This window comes from Gordionus sp. m RMFG-2023, chromosome 2 (genome assembly GCF_954871325.1).
Source record: "Gordionus sp. m RMFG-2023 chromosome 2, tfGorSpeb1-WG-v2, whole genome shotgun sequence".
Taxonomy (NCBI): domain Eukaryota; kingdom Metazoa; phylum Nematomorpha; class Gordioida; order Chordodea; family Parachordodidae; genus Gordionus; species Gordionus sp. m RMFG-2023.
Window position 1 is genome coordinate 16,567,938 of NC_088776.1, and position 22,446 is coordinate 16,590,383.

At 27.2% G+C, this 22,446-nt stretch overlaps 1 protein-coding gene across 5 annotated transcripts in view; it reads right to left on the reverse strand.

Moving 5' to 3' along the window:
* Nucleotides 1-22,446, reverse strand: part of LOC135923186 (uncharacterized) — a 44,404-nt gene that overhangs the window by 16,955 nt on the left and 5,003 nt on the right. For all 5 annotated transcript variants that reach the window (XM_065457795.1, XM_065457796.1, XM_065457797.1 and 2 more), the window contains 16 exons: nt 20,340-20,671; nt 19,601-19,869; nt 18,716-19,097; nt 18,047-18,513; nt 14,946-15,170; nt 14,372-14,652; nt 14,020-14,252; nt 13,543-13,828; nt 12,610-12,904; nt 12,006-12,220; nt 11,365-11,776; nt 10,796-11,031; nt 10,186-10,358; nt 3,120-3,726; nt 1,421-1,760; nt 701-998 (listed from right to left, as the gene is read on the reverse strand). In XM_065457795.1, coding sequence (XP_065313867.1) covers nt 701-998; nt 1,421-1,760; nt 3,120-3,726; nt 10,186-10,358; nt 10,796-11,031; nt 11,365-11,776; nt 12,006-12,220; nt 12,610-12,904; nt 13,543-13,828; nt 14,020-14,252; nt 14,372-14,652; nt 14,946-15,170; nt 18,047-18,513; nt 18,716-19,097; nt 19,601-19,869; nt 20,340-20,671 — 5,051 coding nt within the window. The remainder of the gene's footprint in view (nt 1-700; nt 999-1,420; nt 1,761-3,119; nt 3,727-10,185; nt 10,359-10,795; nt 11,032-11,364; nt 11,777-12,005; nt 12,221-12,609; nt 12,905-13,542; nt 13,829-14,019; nt 14,253-14,371; nt 14,653-14,945; nt 15,171-18,046; nt 18,514-18,715; nt 19,098-19,600; nt 19,870-20,339; nt 20,672-22,446) is intronic.

Genomic DNA, 22,446 nt, shown 5'->3' on the forward strand with positions numbered 1-22,446 from the left:
TTCCTTTAAACAATTACTTTTAAATTCATTAAAATGATTTTAAAGAATAGAAAAAAACTTTTATTGTCATTTAAAGCGCGATTTATACTTTTTTTATATTTAGCGCTAATTATTAAAGAAAATTATTTTAAAAAAATAGTAAATAAATAAAAAGCTCACTGGCCATAAGATGAGACCCATATTTATGAAATAATTAATTTTAATATTTTCCTCATATCATCAATTATTGACATAGTTATTAATAATAGACTACTATTCAAACTAATTTAATTTTTTATAAAAACTTACTATTTAACCATAGGTAAAGGATAAAAAAATGTCAATTTTTGTACAATTCTAAAAATCTCAGATAGCATAATTGCTAATGAGCTAAAATTACTGGAACATATATAATGTGCCTGCAAATTTTTATCGAAATTAAATGGGGATGGCTGAAAGTCTCAATTTTGTTGCTCATTTGAGATGAAATTTCAGGTGATATTAAACATTAGTTTGATTTTACAGGGTAGGGGGGGGGCTCCGCTGACTTTAAAAAAATGCGCTGACTGGGACTTAAATTTTACCCAAGTAACCACAGGTCACTAGCCTGAGCGAAAGCTGCCATTAAAAAATTACGATTTTTCTTAAGTATATTATATTAAATTATAATTTGCCTGTTTGATTTATTCTTTATCAATTTAAAATTTATATTTATTCTTACTTAAAAAACTTTAATAACAAGTCCGGCCTTCTAGCTTTTAGATAAAGTGTTTCAGCTTTTTTAGCGAACATGATTTCATTTTCGAGAGCGTATTCCTCTAATTGTTGTAGAATAGATTCTATCATAATTTTGAATGTCATTCGTACATTTTGGTCGAAGCTCGAATCAAGATTAAAGGAACTTCGTCCAGTAACAATATTTGAATGAGTAGGATCGTTTAATAAAGAAGTGCAAATGTTTAAAGGAGTTTCAAAATCGTTTAATTCCAAGTACATGTTTACTATTTCTTGAATTCTACCTAAATTTATTTTTGCGTGGATTTAAGAATAGAATATATACTTTATTCATATAAATTCTAATGATAACTTGCAACTGGCATAATAAATGAACTTCTTTTTATTTGGCACAAAGTAATAAATATATTAAGACTTATAAATAAAAGAGCCTTTTAAAAATTTGTTCTAAAAATATAGGCCAAGCCATTAAAAATTTTTTAATTATTTAATCAGTTGAAAACTCATATAATGATGAGTTTAATATTCATTTACTAATCATATTTTCAATTTTCCGTTGAAACAATTTGCAATAAAAGAGCCAAAATTATTCAAAATAACAAACTTTTAAAAATTTCTGGGCCAGGTCAAAAAATCATTTAAAATGTCCGGGCCAAAAATTTCAACTTCTACAGTTTCTATATAAAAACTGGGCAATATATTTTACCCGCTTTTAAGTACTGGATTTGAGCTTGAGCGTAATCCTTGCGGTTTTTCAGATACTCCGCATAATTATACCTGATTAAATTTTCTTTTTCCTTCGACAAAACACATTTATTAGCCATTTTCAGGGCTAATTCGAAATTCGCCTCGTGAAGCGAATAACTATCGTCTATATTATCTTCGCTTTCCTTGGTATCTCCTTCGATTATATTCTCGTCCTTGCTGTCAACAGGTTTCGGTGGTGGTTGATAAAAGTTTGAAAAGAAAGGTTCGATAATATTCATTTTGGTGAGTAGATGGTAAGCTGAATCCGGACCCAAGTAAGTAGCCCATGATAAGGTTAACTGAAAGGCATGTTTAAAAAAATAAATGATGTTTTGAGGTTAAAGAGTTTTGTATAATATATATCCCTTAGCGGGATTTATTCACGCATGCAATACTTGATCGAGAAAACTTGAATAGTAGTGAATTATATCGAAAGCAGTGCAAATATCATAAGATATAGACACGACCTGGGCTAGTCGGCGCAATTTTTGTCAAAATCATCATAGCCCAAAAAATAATGATTATATCAGTAGTAAGCCCTTATATATAAACAAACATGATACCTTTTTTAGATATTTAAATACATACTTTTTTCTCAAAAAAAAAATTTTAAAAAATCCATTTTTGAACCTATAAGTCCCGAACCAGTGGTGAGTCAGATAAGCTGGTTTTAGCCTAATAAAGTGGGTTTTTTAGGTCTTGTATACGACACATAAAAATCAGATTTTGATATAGAACGTTTTATTCATATAATACTATATCTTATAAACATTTATATTCATATAAAAATGTAAAATAATCATAAGGTTTTTTTTTATAAAATATGAATATTTTTATTTTTATTTACAATCATAACAAACAAAATAATATATTTTTTAGCACAGGACTCATGTCCCCAACCTAATAATCCATTTATGTATAATACTATTTTAAATACCATTTTAACAGATAACCCATAAAAAATTATATATTAAACATTAAATGCACAAGATCGTCAAAAATGGAGAAGGAAGATCAGAATGGAAACTGGCTTACTTGGGTAAACCTGGAAATCGGCATACGGAGAATAAACATTTAACCAATCTATTTTCCTTATCCTCATCAAAGATTTTTTTTTAAATATGATTTATCTTGTCCTATCTGATAGTCATAGTTCCAGTTTCTTTAACTTTTCAGTAATGTTCATTTAAAAATTTTAAACTAAATATAAACAATTAATTGAATCATATTAAGCCAAGATTAATAAGAATGTTTATATAATAAAATAAATTGACATAAAATATATCTAATTCTTTATTTCAATATAAAACAATTAATTGAATCTTATTATCAGACCAAGATTGTCCTATTAATTCAAATATTGTATTTGCATATAAAAAATTCAATATTTAAATAAACTCATTATCAGGCCAAAATAAATGTCATTATAGTTTGCTGTTTGTAATATATTTATTAGAGTTTGATATTAAGATTCATGTAAATTTATTTACATTAATAAATTTTTATAATTATGCGCCGACTAGTTCTGGTCTCTCCTAATTCATTAATCATTCCAAATGTCGAGGCGACCAAAATTAAATTAACGCATACTTCCCTTTTTACAATTATTTTTTAAAAACCTTATTTAAATCATGGAAGTAACAAAAAATACATTTTACCCTTTTCAGCTCAGTTTCAAACATATTGTAATCATCTATCAAACTATTATGTGTCGAATTATATTGTTTTTGAACGAGCTTAATAACATCTAGAGCTTTGTTCCACATACCTTTTATTTCGTATAATCTAACCGCCTTTTGCCAACCCTCATTGATACTTCTCTTTAATAATGTTTTATTATCGATGTCACCAAATTTAAGCCTAAATAGTGTAGAAAACATGTAAAATTGGCAAGCCATTTCATAGTTGGCTTCACATTTGTCGCCGATTTTTAGCAACTTTAAGGTCAAATCATTGAAATCATATTCTATTTTATTTTCAATTATAAAATTGTGAAATGCATTTTCCAAAGTCTTCAAAAGATTTTGATAAGTTCCCAGCTGATCGTGCATATCTACAATGGCCTTCAAATCGCCTATGGCTAAAAGTATGCGTTCAGCCTTATCGGCGCGGATAGGAAAATCGGGGAAATTTTTATCATGAAGTGGAGAGGAAATTAAGTCGAATGCTTTAAACCTAAGTTGATCCTTAACATGAGTTTTAGTTAATATTGGTTCTATTTCTAAAGAATCCTTTTTAGAAGAGTCGGTATTGTAAGATGGTAATCTTGATATTAATATATTTTTTTTGTAAAGTAAATAATAAATTAATAAATTTAATGGGAGGTTAACTAGATAAGGATTACAAGGTTAAAATAGTCATATAAGATTCATAGTAATCGTTCCTTATAAAACAAAAGAATTTTATTTTAGCAGTTAGTCAATGTTGTAAAACCTCAATTAATATATATCCATATAGATTTTTAAAAGAAATAAACCGGTGTAAGCTTTATTAGTGATAATCAATGGGTCTACCCATCCCAATCCGGATCATGGAGGGGATCCGTCCGTCTCGATAATTTCTTCTTAATTTAGAAAGAATTTATAACATTTCATCTAATAAAAGTGGCAGCATTATTAAATACCCTACCAGGAAACATTTCAGTGTGGTTTTGTGAACTTCAATCTAAAAAAAACCCTATATATTATAATAATATTACCGGCCATTACAGGGTCCTGGACCCGACAATCGACGGGTTCGGTACAGTTCTAGATTCAAAAATTAAAAATTGAGTACCGAAGAAAAAACTAGATTCTTTATAAATGCATATCAAATTCGGGGAAAAAAATTTTTAAAAAAGAGAGGGGGGGGATAAAATATTAAATATAGAAATAGAAAGTTAATTATTAAATTGCATTGATAGATAAAATTGACTTGCTTATTTTGAAAATGTTTATTTTATGGAGGAATATAAAATTACAATTTTTAAAAACTTGTTTAAAAGAAAGAAGGAGAATTTTATGAGAATGAAAGAAGTTATGTTATAAATAGATAATTTATTAAATAGGGAACATCTTGAGAATGCTAAAGCAAAAAGTGAAAATAAGATGAGAAACATATAACAATTTCATTCTCAAGATTTATGCGATTTTGAAATGAAAAATATTAATATTTATAAGAAGGAAATAAATAGATTACTAAGGGAGATTACTAAATATTAAAACTATGATTGTGAAGAGAATGAAGAAGACAATGACCTGGTCAAATACGGGCATATATTCTAAAAAATCTGAAGATAAACAAATTAAAAATATGTTTGAAAAAAACGATATAAATACATGTAATCATAATACTGCTTATTTATTGGATCATCAATATAACTGGAGCATCTTACTAGCAGTGAGCTTAATGAGGCATGTGATATAATACAAGAATTAGGCACAAATATTTCAAGTGATATCATTTCAGAAGTAAAAGCGGCATATTTTATAGCATAATATGTGGAAAGTGGATAAGAAAAATCAGATTTCGGACCCAAGTTTGTGGAATGGGGATGGCTCATATTTCCCATTAAGAGAAGTGGCATTTTACTAGCAATTCCTAGTTCTACTTTTTCAGAAAGAAATTGGTCGATTTTGGGTTAATATTCTTATTAGAGATCTGCAAAAGTAGGCCCGGCCCGTACCCGGCCCAAACGGGCTTCGAGTCTGGCCTAATATTTTTTTTAAAAATTCGGGCCGGGTCAGGTCAGGCCTTAGAAATTTTTTAAAATATATCTAAATTTATCAATTTTATGTTGAATTTTTTATGTAAAATAAAATTATGTGATTTTATTTACAGAAAGTAGACGCCAAATAACATATATCGTTTATTTTGAGTAATTATAAAAATTAATTTTTATATTTAAATAAATTCGGGCCGGGTCGTTAAAGGCCGGGCAAAACTTTATAAAAAAATTCGGGCCGGATTGGCCTTGAAAAATTAGGCTCGATGTAAATCCTTAATTCTCATAAGAAAGACAGAAATCGATTGAAAGCCTTGAAAAATTAGGCTCGATGTAAATCCTTAATTCTCATAAGAAAGACAGAAATCGATTGAAAACCTCGATAACAAGGAAATTGATTAAAAATATTTAAAAAATGATAATGTTGTATATGAACCAGAACAATACTCTTCTAAGAAAAGTGAAACATGAATTATAAAATGACAATGAATTTAAAAAAATATTATAAAATTAATATTACAAATTAATTTTATTATTATATATAAAATAAAGGTAATTAATATATTAAAAAACATATATTTGAATGAATATTGGCCGGTCAATTGACCGAATCATATTTTACCGGTCAAATACACAACCTGGTCATTGTATATTGTATAAAAGAATAGGAATAAAAACATTAGAGAATCTTGAGAGAAGGCATATTTTATGCTATTTTAGGAAGAAAAATATTAATGGTATAATAAAAAACAAATAAATTACACTGTGTGACAAGAAAAATGGGAGAAGAAAAAACAAGTTTTGGTGCAGAATTTGACGCTGAGTTCGATCCGTTTTCCAAATTTTCCCTACACGTCAAGTTTTAAAAATATTACCGTATTAAGACAACTTTTCGAAATCTCAAAAATGGTAAAATTTAGGTCTTTATACGGATATATTTTAAAAAGTATCGAATAAAAATCCCTGAAAATTATTGATAGTATTAACTTATATTTTTTTATAAATTTACTAATTTTTATAATTTTTTATCGATTGGTTTTTGAGAAAAATGGTAAGGAATTTCGTTTTGGGGGTCTTAAGTTTTCAATTTAAATTAATTACTATCAAAATTTTTAACTTTAGAAGATAAATTTTATATAATTTTGCTTCAAATATGCTCAAGATTATATATTAATTCTAATTATGTTTCAAAAATACTCTATGCCATGAAAATTCAACCAAAATCTATAAATTGAAAAAGTCGGTACAGATATTTTCGAACTTTTTAATTTGTTCACTTTTATTGAATTTTCTCTGCATAAAGCATTTTTAGAGCAAAATTAAGGTAATATTTATCTTTTTTAGTTGTATTTAGTAATATTTTATGCATTTATGATCAATTTATACCAAAATCAGATATCTGTACCCACTTTTTTAATTTGTACTCTTTTTGAATTGAGCATTTTTGAAGAAAAATTCATTTAAAATGCAATAATTGGTAATTTTTTCATATTTTTTATTAATATTTATCTTTTTTAAATGTATTTAAGAATATTTGTTTTTTTAATCAATTTATAACAAAATATATGATTTTCCAATGGAGTACCTTGAACCCGTAGAATAAATAATAATGCCAAATAACGAGTAGGAAGAAAGGAGAAGAATTATTTTTTTTCGCGCTTAATTTTTCATAAACATTTAATTTCTTTCATTAATTTTTTTTTAAATTGATTCCCTCCTTATATAATATTCTACAAAAAATTAATGCCGAGGTCCCCTTGTTTAAAGTGTGTCTCTAAATTTTGTTACATCTGTGCGGGCTATCTATTGCCAGCACAAAAATGTTCAATTTCTCCAATCATTCAAAGGATTTATGAAATATATTACAATATTCCACTCTGCGATTTGGATAAACCATTTGCCCCTAATTACATATGTAAAACATGTTTAATTCTTTTAATTCATGGGTAAATGGGTAAATGGAAAACGGTCATATTTGCCTTATTCGAAACCTGCATTTTGGCACGTAGCGAGAAATCATTCGTGGGATTGTTATTTTTGCTCGATTAGTAAGTACATTTGGGTTTAACAAAAAAAAATAAGAAGAAAATTCGTCGGTTGTTTATCCGGTAAAATATAATATGCATACAACAGTTCCTTTTTTTAATAGTTCGCAGCTGGAAAAATTACGTTGCCAGGACAATGACAATATTGATCTTGAGTATCATCCCGAAGAGGATTCGCCATTTATGTCACAAGAGCAACTAAATGACATAAGCAGAAATTTACAACTTTCGAAAAGAAAGTCCAAATTTTTAGCCTCAAGGCTTAATGATTTTTAAATTTTAAAAAATCAAGTTCGAACTTCATACCGATTCCGTGGAGAATCGTTTAAAAATTTATTCTCTTACGAAAATTTTTTATACTATTACAACAATCTAGGTCAACTTTTTTTACAACTTAATATTGAATTGGTTCCCGATGAATGCGCTTGTTCATCGATTCAAGCAAAAACAGCTTGAAAGCAGTTTTGCTTCATAACGGAAATTTTAAGCCATCAATTCCCATCGTCTATTCCAACCAGTTAAATGAATCATATGAAAATATGAAATATTTATTGTCAAAAATAAATTATTCCATTTACGAATTTAAGATATGCTACGATCTCAAAATGATCGCGATCCTGACGAAAGTAAAATATGAGATAGGTTAGCTTAGCATAATATATTTATTTAAATATGAGAAATATAACTATTTCATTTAAAATAAATTGTTTGGGAATCGTACCGTGTGCAGTGTAGCGAAGAGAACGAAAGCCATAATAAATAAATATATTAAATGTAAGCTATATTAAAAAAGATTTTATTAATAAAGGTAAATTTAAAAAATATAAATTGTTTAAAAATTGAGTAAGGATTTTATAAAAAAAAAATGTATAATAATTATAAGGAAGGTTTGCTGCAAAAATTAAGATATTTTTTTAGTTGTAGGGATCATTAGAACCGAAGTTATAAAATAAATCAAAAACCTGACGTGCTAGAAAAAAACTGACAGCGGATTTAGAATATGCATAAAAAACTGTCTTAAAACATGTTTATTTTATTTTCTCCCAAAAAATCAAGTCGAAATTTGTCACACAGTGTTATTAAAGCTATAAAGAGACAACTAAATATTGAAACATATGATGTAAAGAAAGTGAAGAAAACTACTATGAGTTATTACATATTAAATATATGGAAAAAAAAATGAAGAAAAGAATACGAATACGAATATTAAACATTTTGAAATTCTAAAAAATGCCTTAATCGATTTTGAAAAGATAATAATAAATGTTATAAGAAAGAAACAAGGATATTATTAAGGGCAAAAAGCGATTAATAGTTATTGTTATTAGGAAGAAAATGAGCAATAAAATGTTCTGAAAAGATCTCTATGAGAAAGATACTTGTCTTGAACAAATAGATTAATAAATATAAATGTCTAAAAATAAAAATAGAATAAAAGATTGCTGAAAGGATCTCTATGAGAATAAAGTATAGATACGTGTCTTAGACTAATTGATGTCATATATATGCATATTTGAATAATATAACAAGAAAATTGTATATAAAAAGCAATAATAGAAAAGGGAGCTTTGATTTGGATAAATAATTGACACATGAAAGTCATCATCATTCATAATTGATAAGATTATGAAAGTTATATAGTTTTACAAAGGGTGATCGTTTATGAAAATAACTGTTATATAGAATAAAAAATTTTGATCAACAGAAAAATCTTTAGTTAATTTAGAAAACCAACAGAAGTTTTAGATGAAATTATAAATCAGATAAGTTATTAAATCATAGATAACTGTACAATTTAAAGGAAATATACTAGAGATATGCGCATCAAGGCATTGCCAGTACCTGGCCCGAGCCCGTGGAGTTTATTATTAAAAATTTCGGTTTAATATTTTTTTAAAAAATTTCGGGCCGGGCCAGGTTAAATTTATTAATATTTTATCATTACATTTTGTCAAATAAATTGATATATTTTTTAATTTTTGCAAGAAACAAGGCGCTGATATTTGTAGAATATTTTTTTTACAATCAAAAAAAATATTAATTCTTTCTATATTTAAATAAATTCGGGCTGGGCCGTGCATCAAGTAATTTTTATTTCGGGTCAAGCTTTTCAGGACAAATAAAAAAAAAATTCGTTCGGGATCGAGCCGGGCAGGACAAAAAAAATGTGAGATGAATTATTTTTGTAAAAGCTGGACAGTTTCGATTAAAAAAAAAGTCGTAGAAAGATATATTAAGTTTGGAAAAGTTGTGGAAAAAATATTTAAATGTTTAAAAAAGGATAGTTAAGATGTGCGAAAAGATTTGTTCAAAAAGTAAGAGATGAAAAATGGCAAAGATATATGGTAAAACTGTGTAAGAAAACATGTGGAATAAGAGTCAAAGACAATATTGTAGAAAATACGCGAGGAGTGTGGTTAAAAGAGGAGAAAAATTTAGAAGCAACAAATGATTGACAAAAGAAGAAGATCAATAGTCAATGGAATACAAGTAGTCGTTAGACATAAAGAGCTAACAAAAGATGATGATTGATCACTAATGGTATATAAGTAGCTCTCTTTAGATATAAACAGTGGAATCGGTATAGAACTTGTAGGAAAAATAATTGAAGAGCAAATTAATATTATAGTTGTCTTTAGGAAAACCAGTCCGTTCAAAAGATAGGACGTAGACTGATGGACTTTAATGATCATCACACGCATTATTTATAAAATATACTTAGTGTTGTTAAACGGCTCGTTTTGAGCCGATTCTTAAAAACGGGTAACTCAATATTTTAGCCAGAAAAATATTCCCTAAGCCTCGAGATTTCGCTAATAGATGTCCAAACCTTTATTCCTTCTACAAATAAAATCTTCAGGCTTGCGTAATACTATTCTGGATGAAATATTGAGTTAGCCGTTTTTAAAAATCGGCTCAAAACGAGCCGTTTAACAACACTAAATATACTCTTTAAATCATATAGTATGTATAAACTTGTCAATGAAATTTTTCAATTCCTCCCAAGCTTCCTCCTGTATTAAAATATCCAATATTCCTTGAAAATCATTTCCTATTCTTGACAGGATAGAAATCGCCAAATCGTATCTTTTAATACGAGCGTAATGTTGAGCAAGTCTTTCAAATAAAGGTTTTGTATCATCTGAAACCTTAATTATTGTGATATTTTAAAGACATTTCTTTATTCTTATTTGTAAACGAATTGGAGGTGGAAGATAGAGAAATTTTAGTTATATATAATTCATAATTTTAAAAAAAATTCGCTAAACAGATATCTAAATAAAGGAATAGCAGCAGCCAAAAAATATACTATCTAAAAAATTATAAAATTTTGCATAAAACAAAGCCAAAATTAGATTAAATTTTTCTAATGTTTATTTTATTAATTCCTCAAATAATTTAAAAAATAAATATGAAATGTTTTTTATTATCGATCTGGATAAATAACTTCTTAACATTCCCCCAGGTTTGTACTTAGAACATATTAATAAAAGCTAACTCCACTATTGAAATATAATTTTTAAATAGTAATATTTTTTCTTTCTTACAAATAGAATTAATAGCTAAAGTTTCAATTAAAAATTACTATTTGTTGGTTCAAAATTTCTTGCGCATTTTCCCAGTCCTCAAAATCAAGCGCAGTTTTAATGGCTTTTAAAGTCGCCCCAGCTTCAATGTAATGATTCACAGCCAATTTACAATTCATATCCGTCGAATCTCTTCCTTTGATGCTTTTGTTATGATTGTGAGAGAGGTTTTCAAATTTTTTGAAAGGTGAGACTAAGTCGTTTCGAGTCATATCAGGAAAATGTTTGAAAAATTCTTTAAAAACAATAAACATTTCGAAATACAAATTAGATTGTTATAATTTAAATTGACTATTCAAAATTAACGATAATTGAAAAGAAATCTATAAATAGTAGGTTCATGTTGTGAAAATTACAAATAATATACTTATATATATCGGAAATTATTATTTTTTAAAAATTAATTTATGAAAAATAAATATTGATTCATAACATCGATTACTCAATGAATGCTAGTTATTTGATTATTAGTTAATATTTTATAACTTTATTATCCTATCTTTACAAAACATATTTTAGATAAAATTTTAAGAAATACTTTATTAAATGATTGATTTACGAGGTATACCTTTCTCTAAATCTTCGTACGTCTCTGTAGGACCACCATAAATCTCTTTGTTTTTTTCTCCTTTAAGTGTAAAATGTGATTTGTGGATACCATTGAAATCATTCGCACTTTCGACTAAATAATCGCCCCAGCATTCTTCCAATTCTGTGACTCTTCCAGGAAAATAATGCTTAGCTAAATGCAAGGCTTGAGGGTATAAATTCCCAGCTTTGTAAAATTCCAGGGCAGATTCTTTAATTTTTTTAGTATCATTATTATTCATCAATGATTTAGAATGTTTAATAGGCTTTTGATTGAGGTTTTTAGAAGTTTTTGACTGTTGATGATTTAGCTCAAGGAAAGATTCAAATTTGAGGCATAGCTCCGCGGCAGATTTGTAGAGATTATGAATAGATAGTTCTTTGATTAATAACTTTATTTATATTATATATATATATATATTCAATCGTTTAGAAATTAGAGGTTATATCCTGAACTAATCTCACAATGAAAGATGATTAATTTAAAAATTACCTGGTCTCTAGTATATAACTTGCTTAATAAATTTTCTCAACCCTTGTTATATAAATTAAAACTTTAAGAAATAACCGTAGGTTAATTTAAAAATGTAAAAGTAGCATATCACACAACATATTTATTACATTTATATCCTCCCCACGAATTTTTGCCTGGCTAACATCTTTGATTTCTAAATTCTCCAACATAAGTGCTGCAGATTTAAAGTTTTCTCCCTTGATAAAATACTTAAAAGCTCTCTTGTAATCGCGATTTTCGTTGAAACAAAAGTTGCCTATTTTTGCGTATTGTTTGGTTTCTTTGAGCCACGTTAAATAACTATCGCATATATTATCGTAGCCTTTAAAATGGTATAAACTGTAATATTTTTTTTTCTTTAAAAGATTATTTTTTGTAGTAAAATGATATTAAAATTTTTATAGCATGTTGCGAAATCGGCTAAGCAAATTTAAGCCTTGAAGCATTAGTTATAAAAACAGTTCAATTTTTCTAAAATTGAATCGTCATGTTAAGTCGATATTCCGACTAAAACTAATAAAAACAAATAAATCATCGATTATTTAACGTTTGAACATCACCATCCCTTTATATTTAGAACTGTCCAAAATTTAATTTTAAATATGTAATTGCTCTTATGTTAAAATTCATCGAAATGGAGTTATGACCTTATATTAATCAAGCAATAAATGTAACAATGCGACCAAGTTTTGAAATAATAATTAAACTAACTAAGTATATCAACATTTTCCTTGTCATCCTTATTGGTTAAAGTAGCTGGTAGTCTGTTTTCGTGGGTTTTGTAAAGCCTTAAAGCGTCTTCCCATAAATTTGAAGCAGAGTAAAGTCGTATAAGATCGATAACCAGCTCGGACGAATTGGTAATATTAGATTTATTTTCCATGTTTTTGTTAGGCTTCAAAAATTCTCTTTCGAAGGAATGCAAGTCACCAGATAAGACCTGATTGAAAACTAGTTTATTGGTGTTATCTTGATTATTTGGCGTGGTTTGACGGGGAAGTAAGGACTTTTTATTGAGAAAGGATAAAAGTTTAATGATTATATTATAAAGACACTACTAAACTAAATATACAGAAAAAAATCATAAATGTTTGGATATTTCTTTAGGAGACCTGAAGACCTAGCCTAATATAAGGCCAGGTCAAAAGTACTGGGCTTGTACATGTATATGTGAGCGGAAATGTAATTTTCCGACCATGTGTTACTTTTTCAACTCTATATCATTTTTTGAACGTGTTTTTTTTTGTATTTAAATATCTGATTTTACTGGTAATGCATTGCATAATGTTTGGAATATCTACCCTGTAAATTTCAGTGCCATGAACTTTTGAACTTACTATAATTTCATTCGTTTTTCCATAGATTTTTTATATAAATTATAAATGACTCAAAGGTTAATGACAAATTGTCGGAATTGATAATAGGTATTTTAGGTAGACATACATTTCCAGTAAAATCAAATTTTAAACACATTGGGAATATGCTATCATATACATTTACAGATAATAGATTTTTTTTTAAATGATTCATAAATCAGCGTCATTTTCAACTTAATGAGTAATTTTAAATAAGTCAATCAGTTTGTAACTTTAATATGTTTGAAAATGATGTGCTATATATTATTGAATAATATAATATATATACCTCAATAGCATTCTGAATATCTTGATTATTATCAGAGCTATCCTTTTTTATACACCTCAAGAACTGGTGGCAAGTAGATCTTTCTTTAAAATTATTCTTTGAAGTTTTATTATCATCTTGATCTATCTTGATAATATCATAAGGTAGAATGGAATGATTGAATAAGCTTAACATAGAAACATCCTTCATTTTTAACACGGCTAATTTTGAATATCCTATATTTCTGTGCCATGTGGCATTCGTAAACTTTTCCAGGGTCGATTTATCGCTTACCAAATTCATAGCTCTGATTTGTAAAAAAGTAATTTACTCTAAAACATTTGAAAATATAGAAAGCTTATAACTCTAAATTATTGAAATATACAAAAAAAATTGAACAGAAATACGCTTTTGCTTTCTATTTAATGACTCTACTGTTTGATAGTTTGATTAATTACAATTATTATTAAAAGTATAAAAAAAATTATTCAATTTTACTTTTCTAATTTATTATCAATCAAAAATTGGTCCATATTTGTAGACGATAACAATCTTGAGCGGTGATCATTTTGGGGTAGAATGAGTGGGTATGATTTGAATATTTCGTCAGCATTTTTATCTGGTCCTTTATCGTAAAACCTGTTACTTTCATGGGCAGGTATCAGGTTTCTATGTGCTATCGCGTAATATGTATTGGTGTATGGGTCTATTGCTACTTTCTTAACTCTTCCCTTGATATGTAATTTATTTATTTTAAAAAAATACATTTGGTTAGTGTTTTTGGATTAAAAATATATGAAATTGATGCGCAAACATTAAGATTATATAAAATATCTTTCTTTTTCCTTACTTTATTATCCATCCAATGAGTGAGGAAAGGAGGAACATGGTTATTATCATTAGCATGGGGGTATGCCATCGTTTCTAAATGGTTTTTACTTCTGAAATTTGAGATTTTATCATTAATTTCGGATTTGAAATCCATGATTAACCCAATTTGATACCCGTGATTGTAGTCATTCCTTTTTTCCTGTCGAGAGAATAATAAAACTGGAAATTGATTATGCCAACTAATCCAGCAAAAGAATGAGCATACAGATGTCGAGCATAAGAAAGCTTTTGGGTTTTCCGCTATGTTTTTTTTAAATAATTGTTTTAATTGTGCAAATATTTTAATGACTTCATGTTTAATCTCTTATAATTTTACATTAATATTTTATTATATTAATATGAAATAACAATATTCACTCAAAAAAAATATATACGTTGATTTGATTTTAAATGTTAAATGCTTATAAAAACTTTTGATGCAAATTAAATTAAATTCGGAGAAAGAAATAACAAAGAAAATTTGAACGATACTTACCTACGCGATATAAGTATATTATAATCAAAGATAGACCATGCCACGACACATATTTTACTCGTGTATGGATAAGAATCCACCATCGTAATGCGCAGAACGTACAAATCTTTCTTTGCATCTAAAAAAACTAAGTATTCCTTGATAATAGGGGACAACTTTAGACTCTTGATGGGGAAATTGTGGTGGTAAGAACAAAGTTCCTTGACATTTTCGGTATCGACCGGTATATTCTTACCATTTTTCTGGCCTAGGTTGGAGTCCGAAAGTTTCAGAAATGCGTCGACTTTATTTGATTTTAAGGAGTTATTTTTTAAAAAAATATTGGGTAAAGATTTAACTTGATCTCGTCGATATGTAATGATACAAATATATATCTGACCAGGTAAAGTATTTTTAAGGGCCTATCCGATCCGATATTTCCAATATAGGTAAAAAAAAATTGTTGGCGTATTTAGTTATACATCGAATATTTTGATATTTCATTATAAGTCATTATAATTCATTTTTTTAAGCAATGGTCATCAAAATTAATTAAATAGTTTGGGAATATTTTGTCAGACCTCGGATTTTAGATCTCATATTTTTAGTTCTTCAACGAAGTCTGATAAAGTCAGTTATTTTTATTCTAATTTTTAATCCAGTAATATTTGTTCATTTAGTTTTACAATGTAAAACTCGATTTATTTAAAAAAATTTAAATAATTCATAATAATATAAATATAACTTAATAATTTATAAATATACTTTTAAAAAAATATCGCAGAAATTTCCCCTTTCATATTCATTTTAATTCCTTCTTATTTTTAAATAAATTAATTTTAAAAAATTTATAATAAAATTCTATTAATTTGGGCATGGCGCTTCTTTAATTGAAAACAAATTATTTTTTACATAAAACGTTCATAAAATATTTCGATTAAGATAATTTATAATTCATAAATGCCAAGTCATATCAATTTTGTATCGAGCCTCCCAAAAAGCTGTATTGGTATCTCTTTTAGACCTGCGCGCCGCCGGCAATTTTATTCACGCCGGAACAGCCGCCGATTGAGATCATCGGAGCGAGCCGGCTCACCGCCAATTTTTTTATGGCGGCGGCAATGGCGGCGGCGTGGCGTGTATAATTTTTAGAATGCTGTTTAATTATTTTTATATATTATTATTATTTAAATATGAATATTCACATTAATGAAATTAATATATGAATTGTATTCTATTGCCATATATAATAGAATAGTGTATATCATTTATATATATTCATATATAGTATTCCATTTACACAAACAATACATATTAATTATTTTTATGAACTTACACGTTAAAAACTACCCTATGTACAATTCTGAAATAGCAACTCTCTCTACTAATCATAAATTTAGAAATCTTTTTTGAAGAATGAAAATAAGAAAAGCACAATAATGCCTAATTATATTTATTGTGAACCTTGCATAAAATTGGGGAAAAAAGATTAGGAAAGATTCGGATAAACATAATTCATTTTATTGATATTCTCATTAAAAAATTAGAGAAATTATTTCAGCTCTTAGATCGCGGTATCTGATTTGGAATGTGAAATTGAGGAAGAGCATCGTAAATGTCTGCAGTCAATTTATGAGCAGGTCATATCTTGGATATTTACGGATCTGATCCATACTTTGATGACCATTTTGATATGTCTGATAAATAGGATATAGAAATGGCATTGCACCAACCAATCTAATTAATACAAAAACTTTAAAATTAAATTGTCCTATCCGCTGGCACAGCATAATAATTAAAATTCCTATAAATATTGTTCTAAATAAAATAGGAAAACAATCTTTAAAACCTTTAATAATGAATGGGATACCGAGAGTTGGTGGAATTTCTTTCATCCCAAAAGGGATCGACATAAACTTAGGGTCGAAATAGAAACCCTACTAAGCAATAGATCTGTTGTTCAAATATTATTTGCAAAAGAAAATATTTAAAAAAGCTTGACCATAGGTTTCTCATTACTGAACTTCAAGTTATTTTATATTTTTATTAATAAAATTATATTTAAACTTTAGATATTAGATATTAGCGACTCTGTTGATCCCAGATCTCAAAATCTTAAAATTGTTTTAGAATATTTAAATTCAAATTTTACGACATCATTGCAATTTTTAATTAGACATTTAAAACTTTTAGAGCATGACAGAAATGCACAGAATGAGGTTCAAGTTGAAGATAATGGGCAAGCACCCAGTTCTAATGCAGCTAAAATAGCTCGTAAACATTCCCTTCCAAGCAAAAATTATAACAACATTAGTAATCTAGAACAAGAATGTCATATTTTGCTCAGCCAACATAATATCGAGAAGAGGATGCACATTAACCTTTTGGAAAGAAATGTCATATTTTGCTCAGCCAACATAATATCGAGAAGAGGATGCACATTAACCTTTTGGAAGAAAAAGCGACGGGAACTTCCTAGACTTGCTAATTTAGTTAGGAAGGTTCTTTGTATACCTGTAAAAAAAAAATTCCCATTGCTGGATTAATATTCAATGCAAAAAGGACTTCTTTATGTCCCACGAATTATGATAAAATACTATTTATTCATGACAATATTAATTTAACTGAATCTTAATACTGATTTATTATATTTCATACTTTATATTTAGCTTGCATTCCAAATTTATATTTTAATTTGTTATAATAAAAATATAGAATATTTGTTGTTTGTGAATCTGATCAGAGTAAAAATGCAATTCCATGGTTTATTTCGAGAATTAGAAAATACATAAATTTAAATTGAAGTGAGACAGGAAATAATTTAAGAAATGAATTAAATTATGTTAACAATGTGTTAGAAAAGAGAGCCCAAATAAATTATAAAAAAATGTAATACTGTGATTTATAAATTAAATTCATTAAAAAATACATGATTTATAAATTAAAAATTTTTTAAAATAAATATCGCGCTGCCGCCGCCTACGGCACGCTGTCGAAAGCCGATGAAATTAAAAAATAACGTCGCCATCGATTGAGACATCGGCGCACAGGTCTAATCTCTATCTCAAACTCATAATATAATATAATAAAATCAACTCGAGTTAAAAGAAATAGAACATTTTAATAAATTTTAATACTAATTAAATTTTATAAAGAAATTATTTCATTATGAAATTTTACCTATTTTTATATCGTGGTGGCTTGTCAGATAACATAACCTTACACTTTTTAAGTTTGAATAACTACCATCGGAATCATCATATTCATAATTTCCCTTCTCGTGTTTCCTATTAAGGGAGTCCATTAATGTTACACTAAAGAACCTCTCTATACACTTTGCAAGATTGTGATTGGACAAATTCTGCATCCCCCTATCTAAGTAGAGAGAAACGGGTAAAAAGTCAAAGGTCCCCATATAATAAGTATTTTTATCAAAATTATATGATTTCTCTATATTTTCACTAATATTTTGATCTTTATAAAATTTATTTATAGATGGTGACGTTGAATGAGGTAGCCCGTAATAAATAATTTGGCATTGCAATATTTTACCATCTTTAGACGTTTTGAAAAGCAACAAAAAATGATAATTCTCGTGATTGCCGCCATACGCTGAATGCGTAATTTTTTTGATACTTGATTGGGTACTTAAAACGAAAAATATAAATTATTATCGTTCCACTTTGGGTTAAAATTTTTAAAAAAAACCCAAAATTAATTTTTATGTTTTTAAAAAAAATAAATTTTAATCTTTGATCATGTTAACGAAATGGAATAGTTTTTTTTATAAATCGATTTACAAAATTGATAAGTGGAATTAGAACTAGAAAATAAAAATAACTATACTACCTGATCATGATGTGATCTTTGATTATAGAATCATTGTTCAAGAATATAATACACCCATTCTTAGTAGGTATAAATTCCTTGTTATTTTTGTCTACTATTGTTTTCGGCAAAATCAATTGATCGAATTTTTTGATGAGTAAAAAAGATTTATGTACATCTATTTCGCAGTATATTTTGTCAACCATGTCTGTTAAAATTATTTTCGTGCATTTTTTGCAGACTAAAAGCGCGTTTCTATTATTCCTCGGGGAACCAAAATAGGTTAAGGCAGGGTCTATGGCTTGATAACTAGGAGAAGTAATCGTGAATGAATACTGATTATTCCCAATAAAACTTTTATCGATAGCAGCATTTAAAAATGACGAGTCCTGAGAAGTAATTCCTTGAAATTTTAAGCATTTTTATAAAAATAATAAATTAGCTCAAGTCTCGAGATTTCACTAATAGATGTCCGATCCTTTGTGTCATTTGTAAGCAAAATCTTCAGGCTTGTGTAATATTTTACTGGATAAAATATTAGGTTAGCCGTATTAAATAGGCTCAAATTGAGCCGTTTAACAACACTATGAAAAACCAACTGCATACCTTTTAGAGGATCCAGGTTCAATCTGACTTTTAGATTATGTCCGTCCAAATTTTGGAATATGAATTTTAAATTAGAGCCTAAGGGGTAACTCTAGGACATAGTCGGGCCCCAGACATGGAAGATAAATAAAATTATTTTGTGTTCCTTATGGGTTTATAAATCTTTGTTTTTTTTTGCTTTACAATTTTATTTACTCGTTATTAAAAAAAACCGTAAAAATTTACATAACTTTTTATTATAATTGGATAAGGACTATAACTTATTAATAACAATAATGCATATGTTTATATATAATTTACCTTTTTTATGAACAACTAGGCAACTATCGGTTACGAAAGTAAACTCCAAATTTTTATCCCTGTACCATATTTTCGTGGTAAAACACTGCAAAGCGTATAAGCCACCCAACCCAGTTCCGATGATAATTTGAGATGGGTCAGAATTCCAAATTATAGAGTTGATGCAATAAAAATATGGTTGGTTATTGATAAAGTTGGCATTGGTGTGGTATATTTTATGAGAAAATTCCCATAAACTTTTATTCTCGTTGTGAATTAGAAATCTGATGCTTTTTATGAGAAAAAAGGACATTTATAAATGACGCACAAATGTATAACAAATTAATTTTTTTTTCAATATTTATAATGTAGAAATATATTAATAAAACCATTCCAATGTGACTATAATAAAGTGTTTCAATAAGAGTACGACAAAGTGAACAATATTATAAACATGTGGGATCATTTATAAAATCCATAGTACTATTGATATTTATTAAACGGCTCGATTTTGCCAATTTCAAATTAAGATTTTAGCCAAAATAATATTATGCCTCGAAATTTCGTTAATAAATGCCCAAATTTCTCTGCCATTTATGAACAAAATCTTCAGGCTTGCGTAATATTCTTTGGTTATATTATTAGACTTGTTTTTAAATATCGAGCCTGTTAACAAGACTACATCTACAATATTGCCCCAAAACAGTGTTAAATTAATAAACTTAAAAAAAAAATTTCATATATATGATATTTGTTATACTTATTAAAACTACCAAAAGCAGCTATATGACCATCAGCATTAAGACAGGCACAATTAATCTCAATTTCTATTTGTGTGACATTTTCATCTGCTAGATTTTTAGACGAGCTATTATCATTTTCAGAAGAGAAATCAAAATTTTGAGACAGTTCAAATTTAGTGCAGCTTTTTTCTTTATCTGATAATTTAATTCCTTTGTCATCTTGATATAAGGTGGTAGGTGGTGTGTATACGTCAACAGACATGCATGCTCCTGATACCAGAAATGTATTGTTTAAGGTCCATAATATGATGTAAGGCTTGTAAGATGTCTCGCAGATAAGTTTTACCATCTAAATTACAAATATTTTATGTGTTTAAAAAAAAATAATGATTTATGCTTAAATTATTAATAGAGCTTAAAAGGCTATTTGCATTTAATAGTTTTAAAAAAATTTTAATCTTGCATTTAACTAATATAGATATTGGGTCATCCCATGTTAAATCAGAAAGAAAACTGATATTTTCGGTCAAAATTTGTAGACAAGTGATAATATTTCAGTTATATTAAAAACTAGATATTAACTCATTAGCAATTATATTACCTGAGATAATGGGGACTAATGCTAAAAAAATCGGCTTTTAAAAACCTTTCGATGTTAAATATTTCTTTTTTTTTTTAAAACTAAATATGTTCGAATGTTGAATCTAATATTAACTAAGTCAATAATTGATAATTATGAGGAAAATATCAAAATTATCAATGGCCAGTATAAAATTAAGATTCAATCGGTTCCAATTTTTCAAAAAAAAGTTCTATTCCTTGTTTTCTATTTTTCCAATAATTTCAATTTCTTTAATAATTAGCATGGTTGGACAATTATTTTGTAATATAAAAAACGTAAGACAGCGATAGATATGAACATTTCAATGCAATAAAAAGCTTTTTTTTATTATTAAGAATCATTTTAAATATATCTAAAATGAATTCTTCGTTATTAGATTAAATTTATTCGAATCAAATAAGAAAAGGAAAATTATTAGTTCGAATTATTTTTTGTCTATTATTCGATCGAATTATTCGTATAATATTATAAATATTCGAAATCATTGTAAATATTTTAAATTATTCATAAATATTCATTAACATGTTCCTTGCGGAACTTTTTATATTTTTACTTTTTTTCAACAGCTACACATCACTTTTTCAAATTTTAATAGTCCATTTTTTCAATTTTGAAAATATTCTTAAAGAATATAATTTTTATATCGAATATTCGATGAAACAAATAGAATGTTTTTATTATTCGTATAAATAGGAATAAGAGATTTCAATTCGTATGAATAGAAATAAGGAATTATTCAATTCGTATGAATACGAATAATATAATTGTTCAATTCGTATGAATACAAATAATATAATTATTCACTTCGTACAATACAATTAATCTTAGATATAGGTATCTATACATAATTCGCGATATTTTTTGAATTAATCAGCCGCGCTAATTATTAAATAAATTGTTAGAAAAATAGTAAATATTATAATGGACGAAAGACATTGAAAATTAATTTTAAATTTTCTACTTGTCATCCTGGCCATAAGATGATCCTTTTTTAAAAAAATTGATGTTATCCTGATAATTATCAATTATTGACTTAGTTTTTAATATTAGATTCAACATTCGAACTAAAATTATTTAATATTATGAAAAATATATTGAATTCCTAAAAAGGAACAAAACAACAAATATATTTAAATTTTTTTATTTGTATTTTTTTGTCTTAAAACAAAATTCAAATCTTTACCTTCAATGTTTGGATTTAGATTTTGTGAGCCAAAGTTTAATAAAAATGAATGTGTTAGGAGCAAATTGTGTTTTGTATTAATTTGTTTGTTTCTGTTTAAGAAACTTGTTACTTAACAATTGTGGGAAAAGTGGTAATGCAAGTATAATCCCGGATAAGAGATTTACCCATATATTAATTTTTTCATATGGCTCTCCAAATCCAAAAATTGGAAGCCAAGGAATTTCTTTACTGATAAAAAATACAAATAGAATTTTTAAATATAATTATTGCTTTTTTTAGGAACTCACTTATGTTTTCTTAATTGAGTGACTCACCC